This window comes from Uranotaenia lowii, chromosome 1 (assembly GCF_029784155.1).
Source record: "Uranotaenia lowii strain MFRU-FL chromosome 1, ASM2978415v1, whole genome shotgun sequence".
Classification (NCBI taxonomy): domain Eukaryota; kingdom Metazoa; phylum Arthropoda; class Insecta; order Diptera; family Culicidae; genus Uranotaenia; species Uranotaenia lowii.
This window is the reverse complement of record NC_073691.1, coordinates 11,452,076-11,470,084: the sequence shown is the minus strand read 5'-3', so window position 1 is coordinate 11,470,084 and position 18,009 is coordinate 11,452,076. Positions and strand designations below refer to the sequence as shown.

The following is an 18,009-nucleotide window of genomic DNA, read 5'->3' as shown; positions in this document are numbered from 1 at the left end:
CCAGAAACTTTTCGTTAACAAGTCTCGTCTACTTTTCTCAGAGATATTCAAGAGGATAAAATTGAAAAGAAAAATAATGTCCAGTACTTGAGAGGGCTAACGATATGTGGAAACTGCAAATTACACAGTCTTTCATAATGATTGACACGTTGAATGACTATAAATACAAAAAAGTTGTTTAAAATGGATAAAGAATCGTGCCATTATAAAAAACAAAGGTGGTGGAGTGATAAAAAGTCGAATATGTTGTTTTTGTGCCGAAGGATCAGAATCGGCAAAATTTGTTATAACTTCGACCAAACTCAAATTTTGAGCAATTTTGAAGGTCGAGCTTCAGGAAACAGCAAACGTTATCAAAAATAGCCTTGACTTAAAAAAAGGTGAGTGGTTCTAAAAGTCTCCTTTTTTGGATCTTATACAAGCTTTCCCAATTTTCCAAAGATTTTCCTTTATTTTTGTAAAAATAGATAGAACAGTTCATTATTCATCTCAGAGAGAATAGCTTCCCTTAAAATTTTGATAGGATAACGTGATTTTTATTCTTATTTACTCTTATTCCTCAAAATGCCTGTTTGTTTTACCAATTAAGAGACAGTTCATTTTTAAATATGTCGAGGATATTGTTTGAGTTACTTTTTATGGCAAATAGCTGTTTGAAAGCAAGCACTGCATGTTGGAAAATTGAAATCTATGTCAGTTAAATGGATTTCATTTACCATTTTCGGCATTTTAAAACCAAAGAATATAGATTTTCTTGAAAATGACCAGACGATTCTGTAACATTCCATCGAAATCGATTGAAATCCAGCTGAGTTACAACAGCTCGAATAAGCGAATTCAGGACACAACATTCGGTTTTTTTTTGTAAAAAAATATAAGGGAAATGTGCTCTGAAAGCTGTCTTGATCCCCCAGATAATTTACTCAATCATAATTTGGTTCATGGGTTTTGAAAAATTGATTATTAAAAAAAATTAGAAATATTCTGAAAAATTTCATAATTTTTTTTTTCGTAAGTATTTTGTATACATTGTGAGAAACAGTAGTAATTTTAACGAATGATTCCTCAATAAGTTGTTAGGTAAGTGCGAGTTAAAATAAGGAAAAGTTAGAAAAAGATACTGAAAATGTAAGATTGAATAAGTCGGAATTACAAGATATTACTTTTAAAAGTGTACACAAACTATAAACGCTATAACAAATAATTCAAAGGAGCTTGGAATTTCGTGACGTGAATTACGTACCTCAAATTGTGGGTAGTAAACTTGTTCTAGGCCATTTATATTCTACTTGCTCAGTGAGAACAGGAAATTAAGGTGATGTGAACCGACGTAAAAAATTATCAATGCTGGCGTGAATTCACGTCACAAAAAGCATCGATCGCATCACAAACAGTTTTTTTTACCAAATCATACGCATTTCCAAAGGAATCTAATTTGAGATTGTCTGCATTTTTCATTACAAAATAAATTGGTTGACTGCTAGAATGATAAGAGTTCTGAAATGTCCGGAAAATTTAATTCATGTCACAGTGGAAATTCCGCGTGAAATTAGAAATTCAAGGCATAATTATAGATTTTTATTTTTCATATTAATGTACATTAGACTGCCCCAAATTTGTATGGGAAATTCAAAACCTGTGAAATGTTATGCGCTGCAGGCTAAAATTGATCCTAGGCTTAGTACAAGATCTCATGCCAAATTTAGGCCAGATCGGATCACGGGAAGGGGTCGCTCAACGAGCCTGAAGTTTGTATGGGATTTTGAGACATTTTGTTCGGGAGAAACATGAAAAACCAGTTTTTCATCAATAACTTTGGTTCCCGTCGGCCGATTTCTTTCAAAAACGGGTTTTCTTAAAGCCTAAATTATGTAAAACATTTCATCCGAAGACTGTATATCGATAAGAGTTAAGACAAAAAAATTATTAGGCTTCCAAAATGGGCTAACTTTTTTAAGGATGGTATTCATCACAGTAAATGAGTCGGGGCGGTCGAACTTATTGACGCCTCATTAGCAGTGATGAATACCACCGTAAAAAAAGTTAGCCCATTTTGGAAGTCCAATAACTTTTTTGTCTTAACTCTTATCGATATGCAGTCTTCGGATGAAATGTTTTTCATAATTTAGGCTTTAAGAAAACCCGTTTTTGAAAGAAATCGGCCGACGGGAACCAAAGTTATTGATGAAAAACTGGTTTTTCATGTTTCTCCCGAACAAAATGTCTCAAAATCCCATACAAACTTGAACCGATCTGGCCTAAATTTGGCATGAGATCTTGTACTAGGCCTAGGATCAATTTTAGCCTGCAGCGCATAACTTTTTCAAAAGTCGGGTCATTTGGGGCACTCTAATGTACATATGCTATTTCACTCTAACAAATTTTGATTTTGCATCTGACCAATACGTGCAGAAAGCGTTATTTTTTTTTTCATATCTGAGTAAAATGAACTCATTGCGTGTTATTCGACAATTTGCGGTCAAAATACAATCTTTGAAACGCAACAACTTTTTTGTTATATTTAAATCAAATTGGTATGCGGTCTTCAGGTGAAACATTTGTCTTCATTAATATTTTGATAAAATTTACATGCACAAACATTAGATTGATTAAGTAAAAATATTTGATGAAAAACAGTTATTCAATGCTATTTCAGAACACAATGTCTCAGAATCCATTTCACACTTAAAAATCAGTCCAGCAAACAATTTTGTAGGTATATTTCACAACAAAGTTTGTTAAACGTTTCAAATACATCATAGGATCATCGCATAAAACTCGAAAAAACAGCATTTACCTACCGAAGTGGAGGCAATATACACATATATTTTTAAGTTCTGGCTTGAAAATATTTTTAAGTTCTGGCGATAAAAATTACTCAAATTGGACTATATTCAACACTTTATTCGTACATCCTGAAAGCATGCGAGAGAGCGCTAGTTTTGACCTTTATTCAAAATATTATTCAAATGAAATGTCTGATTTTTAGCAATCTGATTCCTTTTCTTATCGCAGAGAGAACAACAAGATAGTTTTCTCACTTGAATCCCGCGCGATAGAACAAATTTCCGAACATGTCGGAAATTTTATCATATCCGATTTATATCGACTTTAAGTAACCATTTTTACGATCGTTTGCTTATTTGGTAGGAATTGTAATTTGCATTAACATTGTTAACGATTTCTAATCATTTCTAATGCGATTTTATGTCAGATCGTCAGATTTAGTCGACATCCATTAATAACGTAACGACAAAATGCACTTTTTTAACCCCTTCCCCTTTGTATGCCAGGAATCGTAACGCTGGGATGTACCCCCCCCCCCCCTAAGTTATCCTCAATTTATAAACGTTCTTCTAAATATATATAAAAAAGATATTTGAAGATTTTGTCAATTTGAGATGTAAAAAAAATTTTCTCACTCAACTAGTAACTAAACAAAAAGTTTCCAGATCATCATAATTGGAGTCCACATCTGTCCTGATTGCGTCTTATTACTCTGTAATGATAACTTGCTGATCAAACTCCGGGAGAAAGACGGATTGGCACAGGGAGCACAGATTTAAAAGGCTGCTGCTATGGACAAAAAAAATTGAATCGGTCTCCGGTTGAACGACGGATTGGCACAGGAAGCACTGATTTTTAAGGCTGCTGCTAGTAAAAAAAAAGTTTTTGAATCAGCCTCCGGTAAAAATACGGATTGGCACTTAGAGTACAGATTTTAAGGCTCCTGCTATGAACAAATTTGTTTCTGATTCGACCCTTGGAAAAAGGCGGATTGGCTAAGGATGCGCAGATTTTTTAGGGTGTTGCTGCTGATTGTTTGTTTTGTTTGGTTTTCCGGTGAAAAAGACGGAAATGGCTTAGGTAGTGCAGATTTTTAAAACTGCTGCTGATTGTTTGTTTTGGTTAGGTTTTCCGATGGAAATGGACGGAAAGTAATTGGAAGCGTAGATTTTTAAGGCAGATTCTGCTGATTGTTTGTTTTGGTTTGGTTTTCCGGTTGAAATGGACGGAAATGATTTGGAAGCGCTGATTTTTAAGGCAGCTTTTGCTGATTGTTTGCTATGATTTGGCCTTCCAGTGGAAAAGACGGAATTGGCTTGGGAAGTGCAGATTTTCAAGGCTGCTGCAGCTGATTGTTTGTAATGATTTGGCCTTCCAGAGGAAAAATACGGATTGGCTTGAGAAACGTAGATTTTTAAGGCTGTTGTTGCTGATTGTTTGTATTGTTCGGCTTTCCGGTGAAAAGGTTGGAATTGGCTAAAGAAGCGCAGATTTTTAAGGCTGCTGCTGCTGATTGTTTGTGATGATTTTGCTTTCCAGTGGAAAAAACGGAATTGGCTAAAGAAGCGCAGATTTTTAATACTGCTGCTGCTTATAGTTTGTTTTGGTTTGGTTTTACGGTTGAAATGGACGATTTGGACGATTGGATGGATTTGGAAGCGCAGATTTTTAAGGCAGCTTCTGCTGATTGTTTGCTATGATTTGACCTTAGGAAGTGCAGATTTTTAAGGCTGTTGCTGCTGCTTGTTTGTTTTGTTTGGCTTTACTGTGAAGAAGGGCGGGATTGACTAAAGAAGCGCAGATTTTTATGGCTGCTGCTGCTGATTGTTTGTTTTGATTGGCTTTGCGGTGAAAAAGGTCGAAATTGGCTAAAGAAGCGCAGATTTCTAAGTCTGCTGCCTCTTATTGTTTGTGATGATTTTGCTTACCGATGAAAAAGGACGGAATGGCTTTGGAAGCGCAGATTTTCAAGACGGTTGCTGCTGATTTTTTGCTTTGATTAGGCCTTCCGGTGGAAATGACGGAATTGGCATAGGAAGTGCAGATTTTTAAGGCTGCCGCTACTGCTTATAGTTTGTTTTGATTAGGCCTTCCGTTGAAAAAACAGAATTGTCTAAGAATGTGCAGATTTTTTAGGCAGCTACTGCTGATTGTTTGTTTTGAGTTGGCCTTCCGGTGGAAAAGTCGAAATTGGCTTTGGAAGCGCGGATTTTTAAGGCTGCTGCTGCTGATTGTTTGCTTTGATTTGGCGTTGGAAGAATCGTCAAATCACGACACATTCCCTTCCCTCCCTATGTTACAATTCGTAACGCTTGAGTTCACGCTCTACACCCCCTTCCCCGTAAGAGTGGTACGTAATAAATGGACGACTCTATAGCTCATTATTGGCATAAGGCTTTTTTTTCAAGGATTTTCATCCGTTTGGATGATACATCCCGACTTATTGGCATATGGCTTCTGATAATTCCCGTAAAATCACCTTAGTCGTTTTTGCAAGTGTTTCTATTTTCAAGTAGGTAATTAAGTAGAATTTGGCAAATGAAAAATATCCAAAGTATTCAAAAAATATTGGTTTTATATGAGGATTTAATAAAAAAAATAGCTTTACACGCGTTTATACAATCTTTTTTTTGTCCAGCTAGGTTAAATTGTACAAAACAGTGCATATTTTGATGGCATTGTTATTTAAAAATTGTTTACACTGGACCTTTGGTCAATTGAATATAAAATCAGTGGACAAAAATAATGTGATAAATGTGATACAAATTTGGGTCTTATTTTATTACTACGTGTAGCTTATTTGAAATCAAAAAAAAAAATTTATAAATTTTATGTGAATCAAGAATTTTTTTTAAAACTGAATCTTTGAATAGTGGACTTCAGGAAATTTTCAATAAAATTGATAAGGAATTTATGAGGGAGATGGTTTCACCCCGAAAAGACCTTCAACTCCTACAGCCAAGCTTGACACACACTGAAACATTTAATTTCCAAGTAGATGTATAATCATTTAGTTTCAAACTATTAAACGAGCATATACCGCATAATATATTGAACACTCTTAAATGATCAATTAGTTTTTAATTTTTTTCAATTCATATAAAAAATCTAAATAAACAATTCTACGAACTGCTATTTTAAAATGAAAATAAATTATCGATTTTCTTTTTCCGAATTGAGTATTTTAAAAATTTCCAGAAATAGAAGGTGAATTTCAGTGTAATTAAGCTTATTTCGTTTAAGATATCACCTCGGGAAAAATAATCAATTTTAAAGAAATAAGCTAATCGGAACCAAATCAAGTTTTGGCAATTACTCAGCTAATTAAATAAAAAATTTTGGATAGAAATTCTGAATTTGAGAAATTGTATCGTGGGTTTAATTTCGTTCCAAAAACGTCATTTACAGTAGATTTCAGATGGACTAAGCCTCGAATTAAAAAAAAAGTATAAAAAGTTTCAAGTTTTGGACATACATTAACAATTTATTACATAATTAGATCCGCTTAGATGGTAGTTTGAAAAGATAATGTTATTGACTGTGAAAGCTTGCAATATTACCATGAATAACTTTAGGCGTATTCGTGAGCTGGCTGTTTAGCGATACACTACTGGAAATAAGTATAAAGACAACATAGTTTTTACTGCTCTTACGTTTACAGTGTAAACAACTGTAACCGAATGTTAGTCAATGTAAATGTAGTGGTGAGTAGAAAATTATCGGTGTGTCAGAATGGGTTAGAATGCATGTGTGCGTGTCGGAGTGTAAATATTTTCGTTTTACGCCTGGAAATAAGTATAAAGACAGTTGTTTGCTTCTGTTCAATTTCGCTCGCGGAGGATATTTTTTACGCTAAAAGAGAAAAGTTTTGCTCAATAAGAAGTGAACTGATGGTGACAAAGAAAGAAAACATCATTGGTGAAGGTTTTCACATTTTATTTGATATTTACAGGAAAAATGCCAAAAAATAGCCCTTTGAGCGATTATGAGAAGGGTAGAGTAGATACTCTTCGAAAACAAGGGCTAACTTTGCGTGAAATCGGCATCAGGATTGGTAGGAGTAAGGATGTGGTGCATAATTATCTGCGGCTAGGCGAAAAATATGCCACAAGGAAGCGATGTGGACGTCCATCTTCCCTGATGCCGAGGTGTACGAGGAAAATAAAACGACTGGCGGTCCACCAAAAGCTGTCTTCTGAGGAAATCAAAGCGGAGATGAAGCTGACAGTATCTGGGCGTCGGATTCGGAAGGTTTTTAAAGACGATCCTAATGTTTCCTTCACCAAAGCAACGTCTGTACCAAGACTTCTTCTTCGTCACCAAAAAGCCCGTTTTGCTTTTGCCGAAAAGTATTAATTTTGGGACCAAGAGTGGTCAAACGAGGTTTTTAGTGACGAGAAGAAGTTCAACATAGACGGGCCAGATGGTTTTAGCAGCCGCTGGTACGACAAGAGGCAGAAGAGGCCAACGAGAGAGAAACGAAACTTTGGTGGAGGATCTGTCATGATCTGGGCCGGCATAAGCATGGCTGGAAAGACACCTGTTTGTTTCATCTCTACCTGGATGGACTCACAGATGTATTGCCAGCTATTAGAAGAAGTTCTTGTTCCATTTTCGGAAAATTTTATGGGCGAAAACATGGTTTTCCAGCAAGACAATGCTGCCTGCCATGCGTCCAGAGCTACAAAAGAGTTCTTGGAACTTCATAACATCCCTCTTTTGGAGTGGCCAGCCTGCAGCCCGGATCTAAATCCGATCGAAAACGTTTGGGGGCTTCGTTCCCGTAGCATTTTCAAGCATGGCCGAAGTTATGAAACGGCTGGACAAGTTCAAATGGCGATTCAGGACGAATGGTCTAATCTGGATCCGAACGTTTTGAAAAGCTTCATAGCTTCTATGCCACGACGATTGCAAGAAGTCATTGCCAAGAAAGGCTATGCTACACATTATTAAAGTCCTCTGTTTTTGAAAATCAGATCAATAAAAACGTGTTTTTCTAATAAAATAGCCTTTGTCTTTATACTTATTTCCAACCCGAAAATCCGTTTTTAGAGCAAATTTATTTTAAGATGCATGAATTTTGCGAAACAACAGTATTTCAAGAAATGGCATTATTCTATGAATCTACCGTGGACAAGTGTTGAATTGAATACTCACATGAAAGTATCGAATTCCCTATATACAGCTTGTCTTCATACTTATTTCCGCGAGTGTAGTGGGCCAGATTCAATTTTAAATTAATTTTATATCACACCTTCACCATTTAGGTTGTTGGATGATTTGAAGATGCAAATTGAATACATCTATTCAAATTTAAAAAATAAACTTTTATTGTATGTTTTGCTTCGATATAACCTAATCAGAACCCTTACAAATATTCTGCTTAGCTTTTTGTGTGACCGGATTAACAAAATGAGACGAAATGAATACTTTCAATACGAATTGTTAACGCCTTATACCACACATTAGATTTCCTTGAATTTTGTTTCCAATATTTCCATTTGCAAGGCTGGTCCCATCCTTAGTTTTCCTAGGATGTTAGTTCCATTCGAAATAACTTTTGAGGATTCATTTGTTCAGAGTGAGTTAGCCACTGATAACAGCTTAGGTTTAGTATGCACCTGATTTGTAATTCTTGAAGACGATATATGATCAGGCATGCTCACGGTTAACAGTTTAAGAACACTTCCATAATTATATAGCACATGACGGTTTGAAAAACACTAGAACTCGAACACTTTGAGAGCATAACAAGTAAGTGGAACAGTTTTAGAACACCGATCAACAGAATAACACTGTTTGACACATCCATTAAAGATTTATAGGCTTTATATGTGAACATAATAAGACCATTTTTACCAAGCACACTTCGAATATCCTTTTTTATACAAGAACTTAAAACCCCAAGTATACCAATTAGAACAGTCCCAATCGCGCAAAATGTTGAATTCCCGCGATTCAGCCACGCGCCCGCCTCGAGAAAACTCCGTTCGTGGTCGAAAAACAGAAAACCGTAACGTTCCGATCGACCGCACCCCGCCGAATGAAAACCAGCCAAGCCACCATTCGAGGAAGCCCGGAGAGCCACGCGTTCGGATCGAGCGAGATGAATCAAACAAAGCAAAGCAATTCACACTAACCTCTGGGAGCCCGCGTTCGACTTCTTGTCCGAGATGCTCTTCAGGTATTCGGATGGTTTGATCAGGTGGTTGTTGCCATCGGTGGATCCATTCGGGAAAGCCGGCGGCACAAATGGCAGCACCAGCTGCTTGTTGACCAGATTCGGGCCGCCGGACGAGGACGAGAGTGCCGAACTCGATCGGGACTGGTGATGGTGATGTTGGTACGATGGCTGCTGCTGTTGATGGTTCGTGTTGCTATTGTTGTTGTTGTTGCTGTGATAGTGTTGGCCGTAGAAGTGCTGATCGTCGACTGCCGAGCCGGATTTGCCCGAAGTCGGACTCAGCAGGAGATTCGGCCCGTTGCTTCCGTTGTTGTTGCTGCTGATGAGTTTGGCTTTCTTGTTGGCTGCTCGTTGGCGTGATCCCATTTTCCGATTGCGTGCACGTTCGTTTGTTGGTGTTGGTGTTTGAGGTCGAGAGAGAGACCGTGGATCAAAACAATGAAAATAAAAAGAAAAAGAGAGAAGGAAAATTGAATTAGTAAAACATCGGTGATGGCAAATGGTCGGAAAAACAACCACCTCTCAACGGTATGGCACGTAGCAAAGACGGTCGCCAGCTTGAGAGCGGCCGTCGTCTTTTGATCGTAATCGGATAGACTAGCCAAGTTGGCACACGCAATATTTAAGCGTGCACAATATTATTGCGGAAAGCGAACCCCTTGGTCCTTCGTTGCTACTTATTATTACTACTACCCGCGGCGATTAATTGAGCCAGCTTAATCGGTTTTCTTTAGATCGAAGATTTCACTACGGTTGGCAGCAAATTAACAGATAAGTTGGTTGATTACTTCGTGTCATTATTAACAATCGACATGCAAAACTGCCAGAGCTGTTAAAAAGGTTTATTACCTATCAAATATCTAACCGTAGTTTTTGATTGGATTCAAAAAAAGTTAAATGGCATTTCGTTCATCGATTTGAATTACGATAGAAACAACTTAGCTTTAAGATCGTGCCATAAACCCCTTTTTAAAGTTCAATAACTGTTTTATCATAACTTTAAATGAAATACGTTCTTCATATGAAATAATGTAATAATTAAAACTTTTAGAAAATTTGGAAAGCCTGCCTGTTTCCACGGTACAAAGGAACGAGTAACCTTAATTGCTCACATCCTTGTTGTGTACAAACAAGTTTAATCTTTACCAATTATGATGAAAAACTGGTGTTTTATTTTCTTCTCGAGTACAATCAACATAACTCCATACAAATTTTAGGTTTTTTGCACGACCCCCTCCCAAAGTCTGATCAAATTCAAATTCTTCATGGAACCTTGTGCTAACACATATTTTAATTTGTTTAATTTTAAAATTAATTTTGAAGTTCCTTCTGTGAGATTTTAAGTGGATACGGGGTTCGATTAGGATTTTCTAGGCCAATTTGAGGTGGAAATTTCAATTAAAGGACAGTTTATTTTTTAAATAATTTAAAAAAATATTATAAAAGATTTATGAATTTGTTTAAAAAAATTTCAATTGTTGAAATATACCATGATCAAAGATTTTTTGAATCACCTTGAATTTATTTCATGGATAAGTTGCCAAATACCAGCAGGTAATGAAATCATTTAGCGGGGTTATTCATATTAAAATTGATGTATGAAGAACTTGTTCATTTTTCAAGGTTTTTATTCAAATCGCAAATCTACCTATTTTATAATTCACAAAAATAATTTCAAAAAATCACAGAGAAGTTCATTTCAATGATAATTTTTTTTATTCTCGAATCGAGTGTTCAAAAAGCCTGATTATTTTTATGTTTTGATGTAGACTGTAGATTTTCGTGACGTTACAACGCTCAAAAATAGATACCTATATCACTAATTCTAGAGAGTAAACTAAAAGTGACAATTCTATATATCTTGTCTTGCTTAAAAGACGGCTGGTTTTTTTTTTAACAAAGTTATGTTTTGAATAAAAAATATTGGTTAAATAACTTAATTTTTTACCGAAAATTTTAAATTTTAACAGACACCCTCTCAAATCTAAAAAAAGGCAACTGAATATCTTTAAAAGCTTTTCTGACGGTGTACAAATTATTTTTTGATTAACGAAAAATAAAAATTGGTTTTCAGTTGATGGGTGCTTGGAATGAGTCAAATACACAATTCACAAGATATTGGCAAACATAAAATGATAAGATCTTAGTTATGTGACACCAGGAGTTGGAACGGTAGAAACGAAAAGCACGCAAACATCTAAAATTTCTAGTCTTCTAGTCTTGAATATGCCGTAAGCTATGCAACACAGATATTATATGTATATTTTATACTGAAAATAAGATACTGAAGATTTGAAGTTCTTGTTAAACTAAAATTTGTGCCTGGGAAAACTGAGACTTTGAATGGAAGCCTTCTTGTTAAACTAACATTGATACCTCACCTAGGAAAATAGTGTGGCTTTGAATAGACCCTCAGATATTAAATAACATCTGGCTTATTGCAAGGAAAACATCCAGAATTTCGAAAATTCATGTTGGTGTTGTATATTGTGGAATTAGCGGTTTAAATTTTATTTTAGAAGAATATATAATTGTTTTTTTTAAAGAATATATAATTTGAGAAATCTGTGATAAATATTTAAAAATTAGTGAAATATGTGACCAGGACCAGATAAAAGAAACTTTGTAAGAAATTTATTGTTAGCTGAAATAGCTAACATCTTATACAGATGTCAATTTTCTTTTTAATCATGTTTTAAAATAGATTGAAGGTTGGGCTTACTAGATTGCCTTGCTATACCCAGATTTTTTATACAAAATTTGGTAAAGGTCTGGTTAGGTGCGAATGTCCGAAATTCGTTGCAAAATCCAGGATTTTTTCATTATAATTGCAAAATCATTCAAAATTTTTTGTTAATTTTTTTAACATTTTCAAGGCATCAATTGATCATGTATATTTTTACCAAAATAAAGATAAACTATTTTTTGGAAGCAAATAAATAAGACCCGAAACATTTAGATGTGTTATGACTAAAACAAACATTTCCAGTGATTTTCTTCTTGATTTTAGGAATTATTTCTGGTTTTGCCCAAATTTCCCCGGGTATCTCCGGAATTTTAGATGAAATTCACCCGGCCTGGACACGCGCCCGAAAACTTCCGGCAAGTTTACTTTAGGTTTGGTGATACTATATTGCAGGCCCGTGCGAAGGTCTCGTCCATTGGGGAAGTTTTCGAGATTCAATAAAATAATAAAAATTATAAAAATACCAAAATTACATAATAAAAAATAAAATTTGTTGCTTAAGACATTTCTTACTCTTGACCATCTCACTAACTCGACAAAATAATAAACTTTACTGATAAGTTATTTAAAATAATTCAAATTGATGATCCAGGTCAATATTTTCGAAATACCGAAAACGAATGCTAATTAAAATCTCGAATATAACCAGAATTTAGAATCAGTGCATAACACTAGATTTGAAAAGAAACTAAATCCGATTTTTAAAATAAATTTCAAATCAGGTCAGTAATTAAGCAAGATTAAAATTTTTTAAGCAAAATGATAATAATAGTTAATTATTACTCATGTTAATTTACGTTTCTTTTCTTCATTTTAAATTGAAGGGTTGAAGTCCTCTGGTTTATCATAAATTTGAAGTAATATTGAATAAAACTTTAAAATATGAATTTTCTATAACAATAAAAATCCGTTTTGAACTTAAGTAAATATATTGAAAACACGTAGATCATGATTGAATTGAATTTTATAAAAAGAAGAAAATATTCAATTTTATTTCAAGAGTGCCAATGATCAAAGTCAGAGATAATATTAATTTTTATATTCCAGTTCCAGTTATCAGAATAAATGGCTACAAGTTTTGATTTTTTTTATTCATTACGTCATAATCGATTTTGAAAAGAAGAATTAATAGTACAATAACAAACATTAAAATTATTGAAATGTTTATCAATTTTCAAGCGCAACTATTGTTTAAATTATTAGGTATGAATTTTTTGTCGCCGTCAATTGAAATATTGGGTCCCGGAAAGGATTATAGGTAGAAACTTAGTTTGACTATAAAATTCATTTTTTCATTTTCATAATCTTGAAATGTGCTTACCAACAAAAAATATAACTTTCACTGTTAAGGTCGATAAATTAAATGAAAAAAAAAAAAAAGAAGTTTATGAGATAAAAAACAGAACCAGTTGTGAGTTTAATCAATCATTGATAACTGATTCTGAAATTGTTTTTATACTTTATCAAATTAAGGAAAAATATTTTGATGATGCATGATAAACAAAAAGTAAAACTCTACAGGTTTTAAAAATTTGGAAAAGCAAGTATTTTCTGACAGTATTGAAAAGGTTCGAAAAAAAAAAATATTTTATATAACAAATTTGTTGAAGCCAGCAAAAACATTTGATTTTCTTTTTTCAAAATTTCGTTGATTCAATTTAATTCATACTTCTATTAAAATTACTTCAAAATCTATTATTTTACAGAATTTAGATAAGTAAATAAATAGAAAACATTTATAATTTTTTTTTCGCAGATGTCAAAATTTTTTGAAGTCTCGGAGAAAGTTGATAAAAATCTTTATTTTTAAATTTTATGTAATGATTTAAATTTTTGTCAGAAAAGTGCGGAATTTTCTCAAATTATTTTTATCTAAAAGTTTAAGAGCACCAAAAGCTCTTGAATAAACCATTATGCTAGATATTTGGCCCATCGAATAGTTGACTCAAGTATTCGGCCGAATAATCCGATTTTTTTTTTAATTTCTTCAGTTACACCCTTGTCAAATTTATCAAAATAATGTTGGAAAATTTATAAAATATTCAAAAGTAATGTTGAAAAAGCTGCACAATCATCAAAAACTTATAATTTCATTAAAAACATCTGAGGTGTACTCGTGTATACTTTGATTATCGTTTATTCCAGATTTTCTTTATGTAACCAGGCTTGTTCATAAAGCCGATAAATAAATCGAGAAAAGACAAATCTGACCGGGATGCCCAAAAATTTTTTGAAACTTTTCGAAATTTTCCCGGATTTGTTCAGATTATTTACTCAATCGAATAAAAAATTTCTCTTTGACAATTTTAAGATTTTGTGTTCAAACATGGTTTTTCAAAGCTAATTTAATAATGAGCATCAATTTTGGTTTGAACTTTAGATACATTGCTGCTGCTGTGATTCAATGAAAACTTTAAATTTCAAGTTAATTTCTTTCTTTTTTTGTCTTGTATGTTTTAAAATAATGCCTAGGCGGAAGTAGGTGGTAACTAAATAACATTGCACGCGTTTTTTTCGCATTTGCGGCAAGTCATCTAAAGTCCTTCAGTTATTGATGATATTTCGAAAATAAGGGGACTGCTACTGGAAGAAAATTTGATGTGTTTCACATCTGGTTGAAAATAATCAATTCGAAAACATGAGAGACATGAAGATGGAAGAAATAGTAGAAAATTGAAAAAGTCGCTTTTGAATTTTTATGGAAAATTCTATGGAAAATTCGGTCGAATATTCGTTTAAGAAGTGTTTCCAAAAAAGTCAATATTTTGTTTTTTGAATAACTTATGAATGCATTGATGAAAATTGTTGAAATTTTCAGGGGAGCTCAATTTAATTTTAGAATGAAACATCCTAAGTAATACCGCCGAATATCGCCAAAAAACCGTTAAGCCGAATATTCGGCTCACCGAATAGTTGAGCTAAGGCCGAATAGGCCGAATATTTTTTTTAAGCCTATAAAATAACAAAATTGTGTAATTTTTCAAATAAATTTGGATAATTTATAGAACAGCCAAAAGTAATGTTGAAAAAGCTACACAATCATCAGAAACTTGTGTTTTCAGTTAAGCGTCTTAGGTGTAACTTATCTTTCACTGTAGATCGTACATGAGAATACTAATAAATATTGCTTTATACTTTGGTAATAGTTTATTTCAGATTTTTGTGGAATACCCAGGCTTGCCCATAAATCCAATAAAGAATTCAAGATTAGTCAAATCTGGTTAGAATGCTCAGATATTGTTTAAAACTTCCCGGATTTTGCCCGGCTTTATTCAAATTTTTTGCTAAATCAAATAAAAAATTTTGATTTTTCTTTGAACATTTTGAGATTTTATGTTCAAAAACGATTTTTAAACAATTCCAAAATTAACATCAATTTTTATTTAATCCATACGATACGATTTAAATACTGCTCCTGCCATTCAATGAAAATATTAAATTTCAAGTTATTTTCTTTCATTTACCTATTGCATGTTTTTGGACTTGATTTTGTTCACATTTGCCTTTTTTTTTAAAAAAAAATCCTAAAATTGTCCTGATTTGCCCAAGGTTAAAGCATAGACTGATAAAAATCATCGTACTTTTTAATAACTAATTTGGAGATATCTTGCTCAAATTCGAATATCATCTAATTCGATATCAAATAACCAATTTCATATTGCTTGGCACCAATTTCGACGCGTTTTTTGCCATATTTCAGAGGAACCCATCTCTTTGGTGATAAACGCTCTTGAAGCGACAAGCCATCTGATGTCATTTCAGTTATTGGAGATTTTTTTTAATCAGAGAGACCCCTACTTGAAAAAGATTTTGTAATACATTATCTGGTTGAAAATAATCGACTCAAAAACATGAAAAGCATTAGCGGCCGAATATTCGTTTGGCCGAATAGTTGAAAAGGTCAATATTCGGTATTCGGACGTTCGCCGAATACCATTATTCGGTACATTTTTTCTTGCAGCTCGTTTCATGACTGTTTTATTATAGTTATGAAAAAAGCTTGTTTTCTTGTTTCGACCATTTGTTTCCAGGAAGTTGAGAATACGCTTATAAAGCTTTTACTAAATAATCTGTTTAAGTTGTTTCGAAAGAGTTATGAATGCTCTGTAAAAACTACAATAAAACACAAACTTGGAAATTTGCTCCAAGCTTTCTCCTGTATGTTTTATAATAGTATTCAGTACTTGATAATAAAATCGTCATAAAACTTAGCGACAGTTCTCGATCCAGTGTTCCGAATATCACTCAATTCTCATGAGAGACACTGAAACGTTTTCAACAGCGAAAGCAAAACCTAAATTGTCGGTTGGTTTATCTCCCAGTGAGGCAAAGATTGTGTTCGACAGCGCTGCTCCGAGAATCAAAGAAATAAAATTTGAAAGAGAGACGTTTCTTCTCCAGTTGGAATTCTCAACTGAGTGAGGAGCTACCTGATTTTCAGTTTCTTTTTTCAGTCAATAACTTCTCTTGCTAATCACTCACTCACTCACTCGTTTACTGATCGATGATCGAATGCTGTCTGCCTGATACATCTTGCTTTGTTGTTGCTGTTGTTGGGGAGGATTAAAATAGTCATTCAAACACGCAGGCAGTACGTATGAACATATGTTTCTGCCGCTTTGCCAGAAAGTACGCAGGCAGTATGAACCGATGCAAGGCCGCATTGATTGAGTTTGAGTAAGTGAGTGAGTGGATTTTCGAATTGGATCTTGTATCAGTCAGTGTCTCAATCACTTCTGATACACCAGGTAGTGAGCTTGAGAGATCGACTTAGATGCGAGTCCGCTCTCGCTTTTGAATCTTGTTTACATTGACTTCGCATTGTCGCTCTGCCGATTCTCTAGGGAACAACAGGCAGCAGCAATCGGCTTTGAATGTTTCCAACTAGAAACCTATCATGAGCGTTTCTTCCGAGTGATTTTCGGAAGACTGTCTCGATCAAAATGTTAAAAACAGGACACGATCAGATTAGTATGCACATATTTGATTTGGAATTGGCGGCTTTTTCTCAACTTTAAAATGCTGTAAATGAATGAAATTTTTTAAATAAGTTAAATATTAAATAAAGACTTGAAGTTTTAGTACATATTATTGAAAGCTGCAGAATTTGGGGTTAAAAATTCTCTCTTGCTTAATTCGAATACTTTGGAAAATCGCATATTGTTTATTAAAACCATTTAACTTTATATTATAAAATAATATAATCCATGCCCTTTTCTAAAATATTCAGAAATTACCTTCACAAAACTCAGTGATAGCTCCATCCTTCTATAATAAAAGTGCTTCCCGTTGGTACGGCTTTTTATATTCTATAGTATGCTGCTTTAACTGTTAAGCACCCTTTAATTTCAATCGGTTTAAAAGATGATAGTGAAGATAACATGGATTCATTTTAACCATGAAAAGCAACAAACATATGAAAGAGTCGATTTAGGAATAAAATTGATGTAGCGATGAAATTTTCAAACAATGTTATTTTTAAAAAATATGCAAATGGAATTCAGACATATTTGTAAACTTTCATAACGATTGCAAATTCAAATCAACTAAAAATAGCCTTCTGCAACATGTAATCCGTGGGACCAAAAATGACCAAGCTGTCAAGATGCACCGCCTCTCTAGTTATTTCCTGCCTGTTAACGTGCCAGCTCAACCGTCAATAAATGCCGTAATCTGTCACCTCTGTCTGAGAATGGCCGCCAAAAAGCTGCAGCCGGCAAAACACTGTCATCACCATCGAATGTTAGTTATTACGTTAAGGCCGCTGCAAGCGATCCGATCCGATCCAATCTAATCCAAACCGATTTTCAAACTTGCAATTGAATTATACCGGCTGCTCATCGTTTCGTCACTTCCCGTTTTTTTTTGTTTTTGTTTTCGGCTTTCGGCAACTAACCGAGTGTACATAAATCAGTACATCATCAGTACAAAATCGACAACCCACTGCCTAATGAATGAAAAAAAAAACCAAACTTCTTTGCTGCCTTGTTTTCAACAACCGACTGCGAAATATATGTAGGTATGTCAAACATATGGCGACCGTGACAAGCGCACGCTCGCAAATCTGTCGCAAATTGCTGGTGGCGGAGCGCACGAAAAATTACGGACGCCCCGAAATTGGTTAGTCACTATCTCACATAACGATCGATGATGACGCCCAATCGATTTTCAATCGATGATGGTTTGGTGAATGGAATATGATCGTATGGAACACAATAGTGGAACCGATAAAATGAGGATAATTTCAATTGTTGAGAGTTGAGTCACAAAAATTTGGAAATAGCTTTATATT

At 34.2% G+C, this 18,009-nt stretch overlaps 1 protein-coding gene across 14 annotated transcripts in view; it reads right to left on the bottom strand.

The window, feature by feature from the left end:
- LOC129758259 (probable serine/threonine-protein kinase DDB_G0282963) overlaps positions 1-18,009 on the bottom strand; it is a 378,135-nt gene that overhangs the window by 32,668 nt on the left and 327,458 nt on the right. For all 14 annotated transcript variants that reach the window (XM_055756071.1, XM_055756625.1, XM_055729006.1 and 11 more), the window contains one exon: positions 8,928-9,315. In XM_055756071.1, the coding sequence (XP_055612046.1) occupies positions 8,928-9,315 (388 nt within the window). The remainder of the gene's footprint in view (positions 1-8,927; positions 9,316-18,009) is intronic.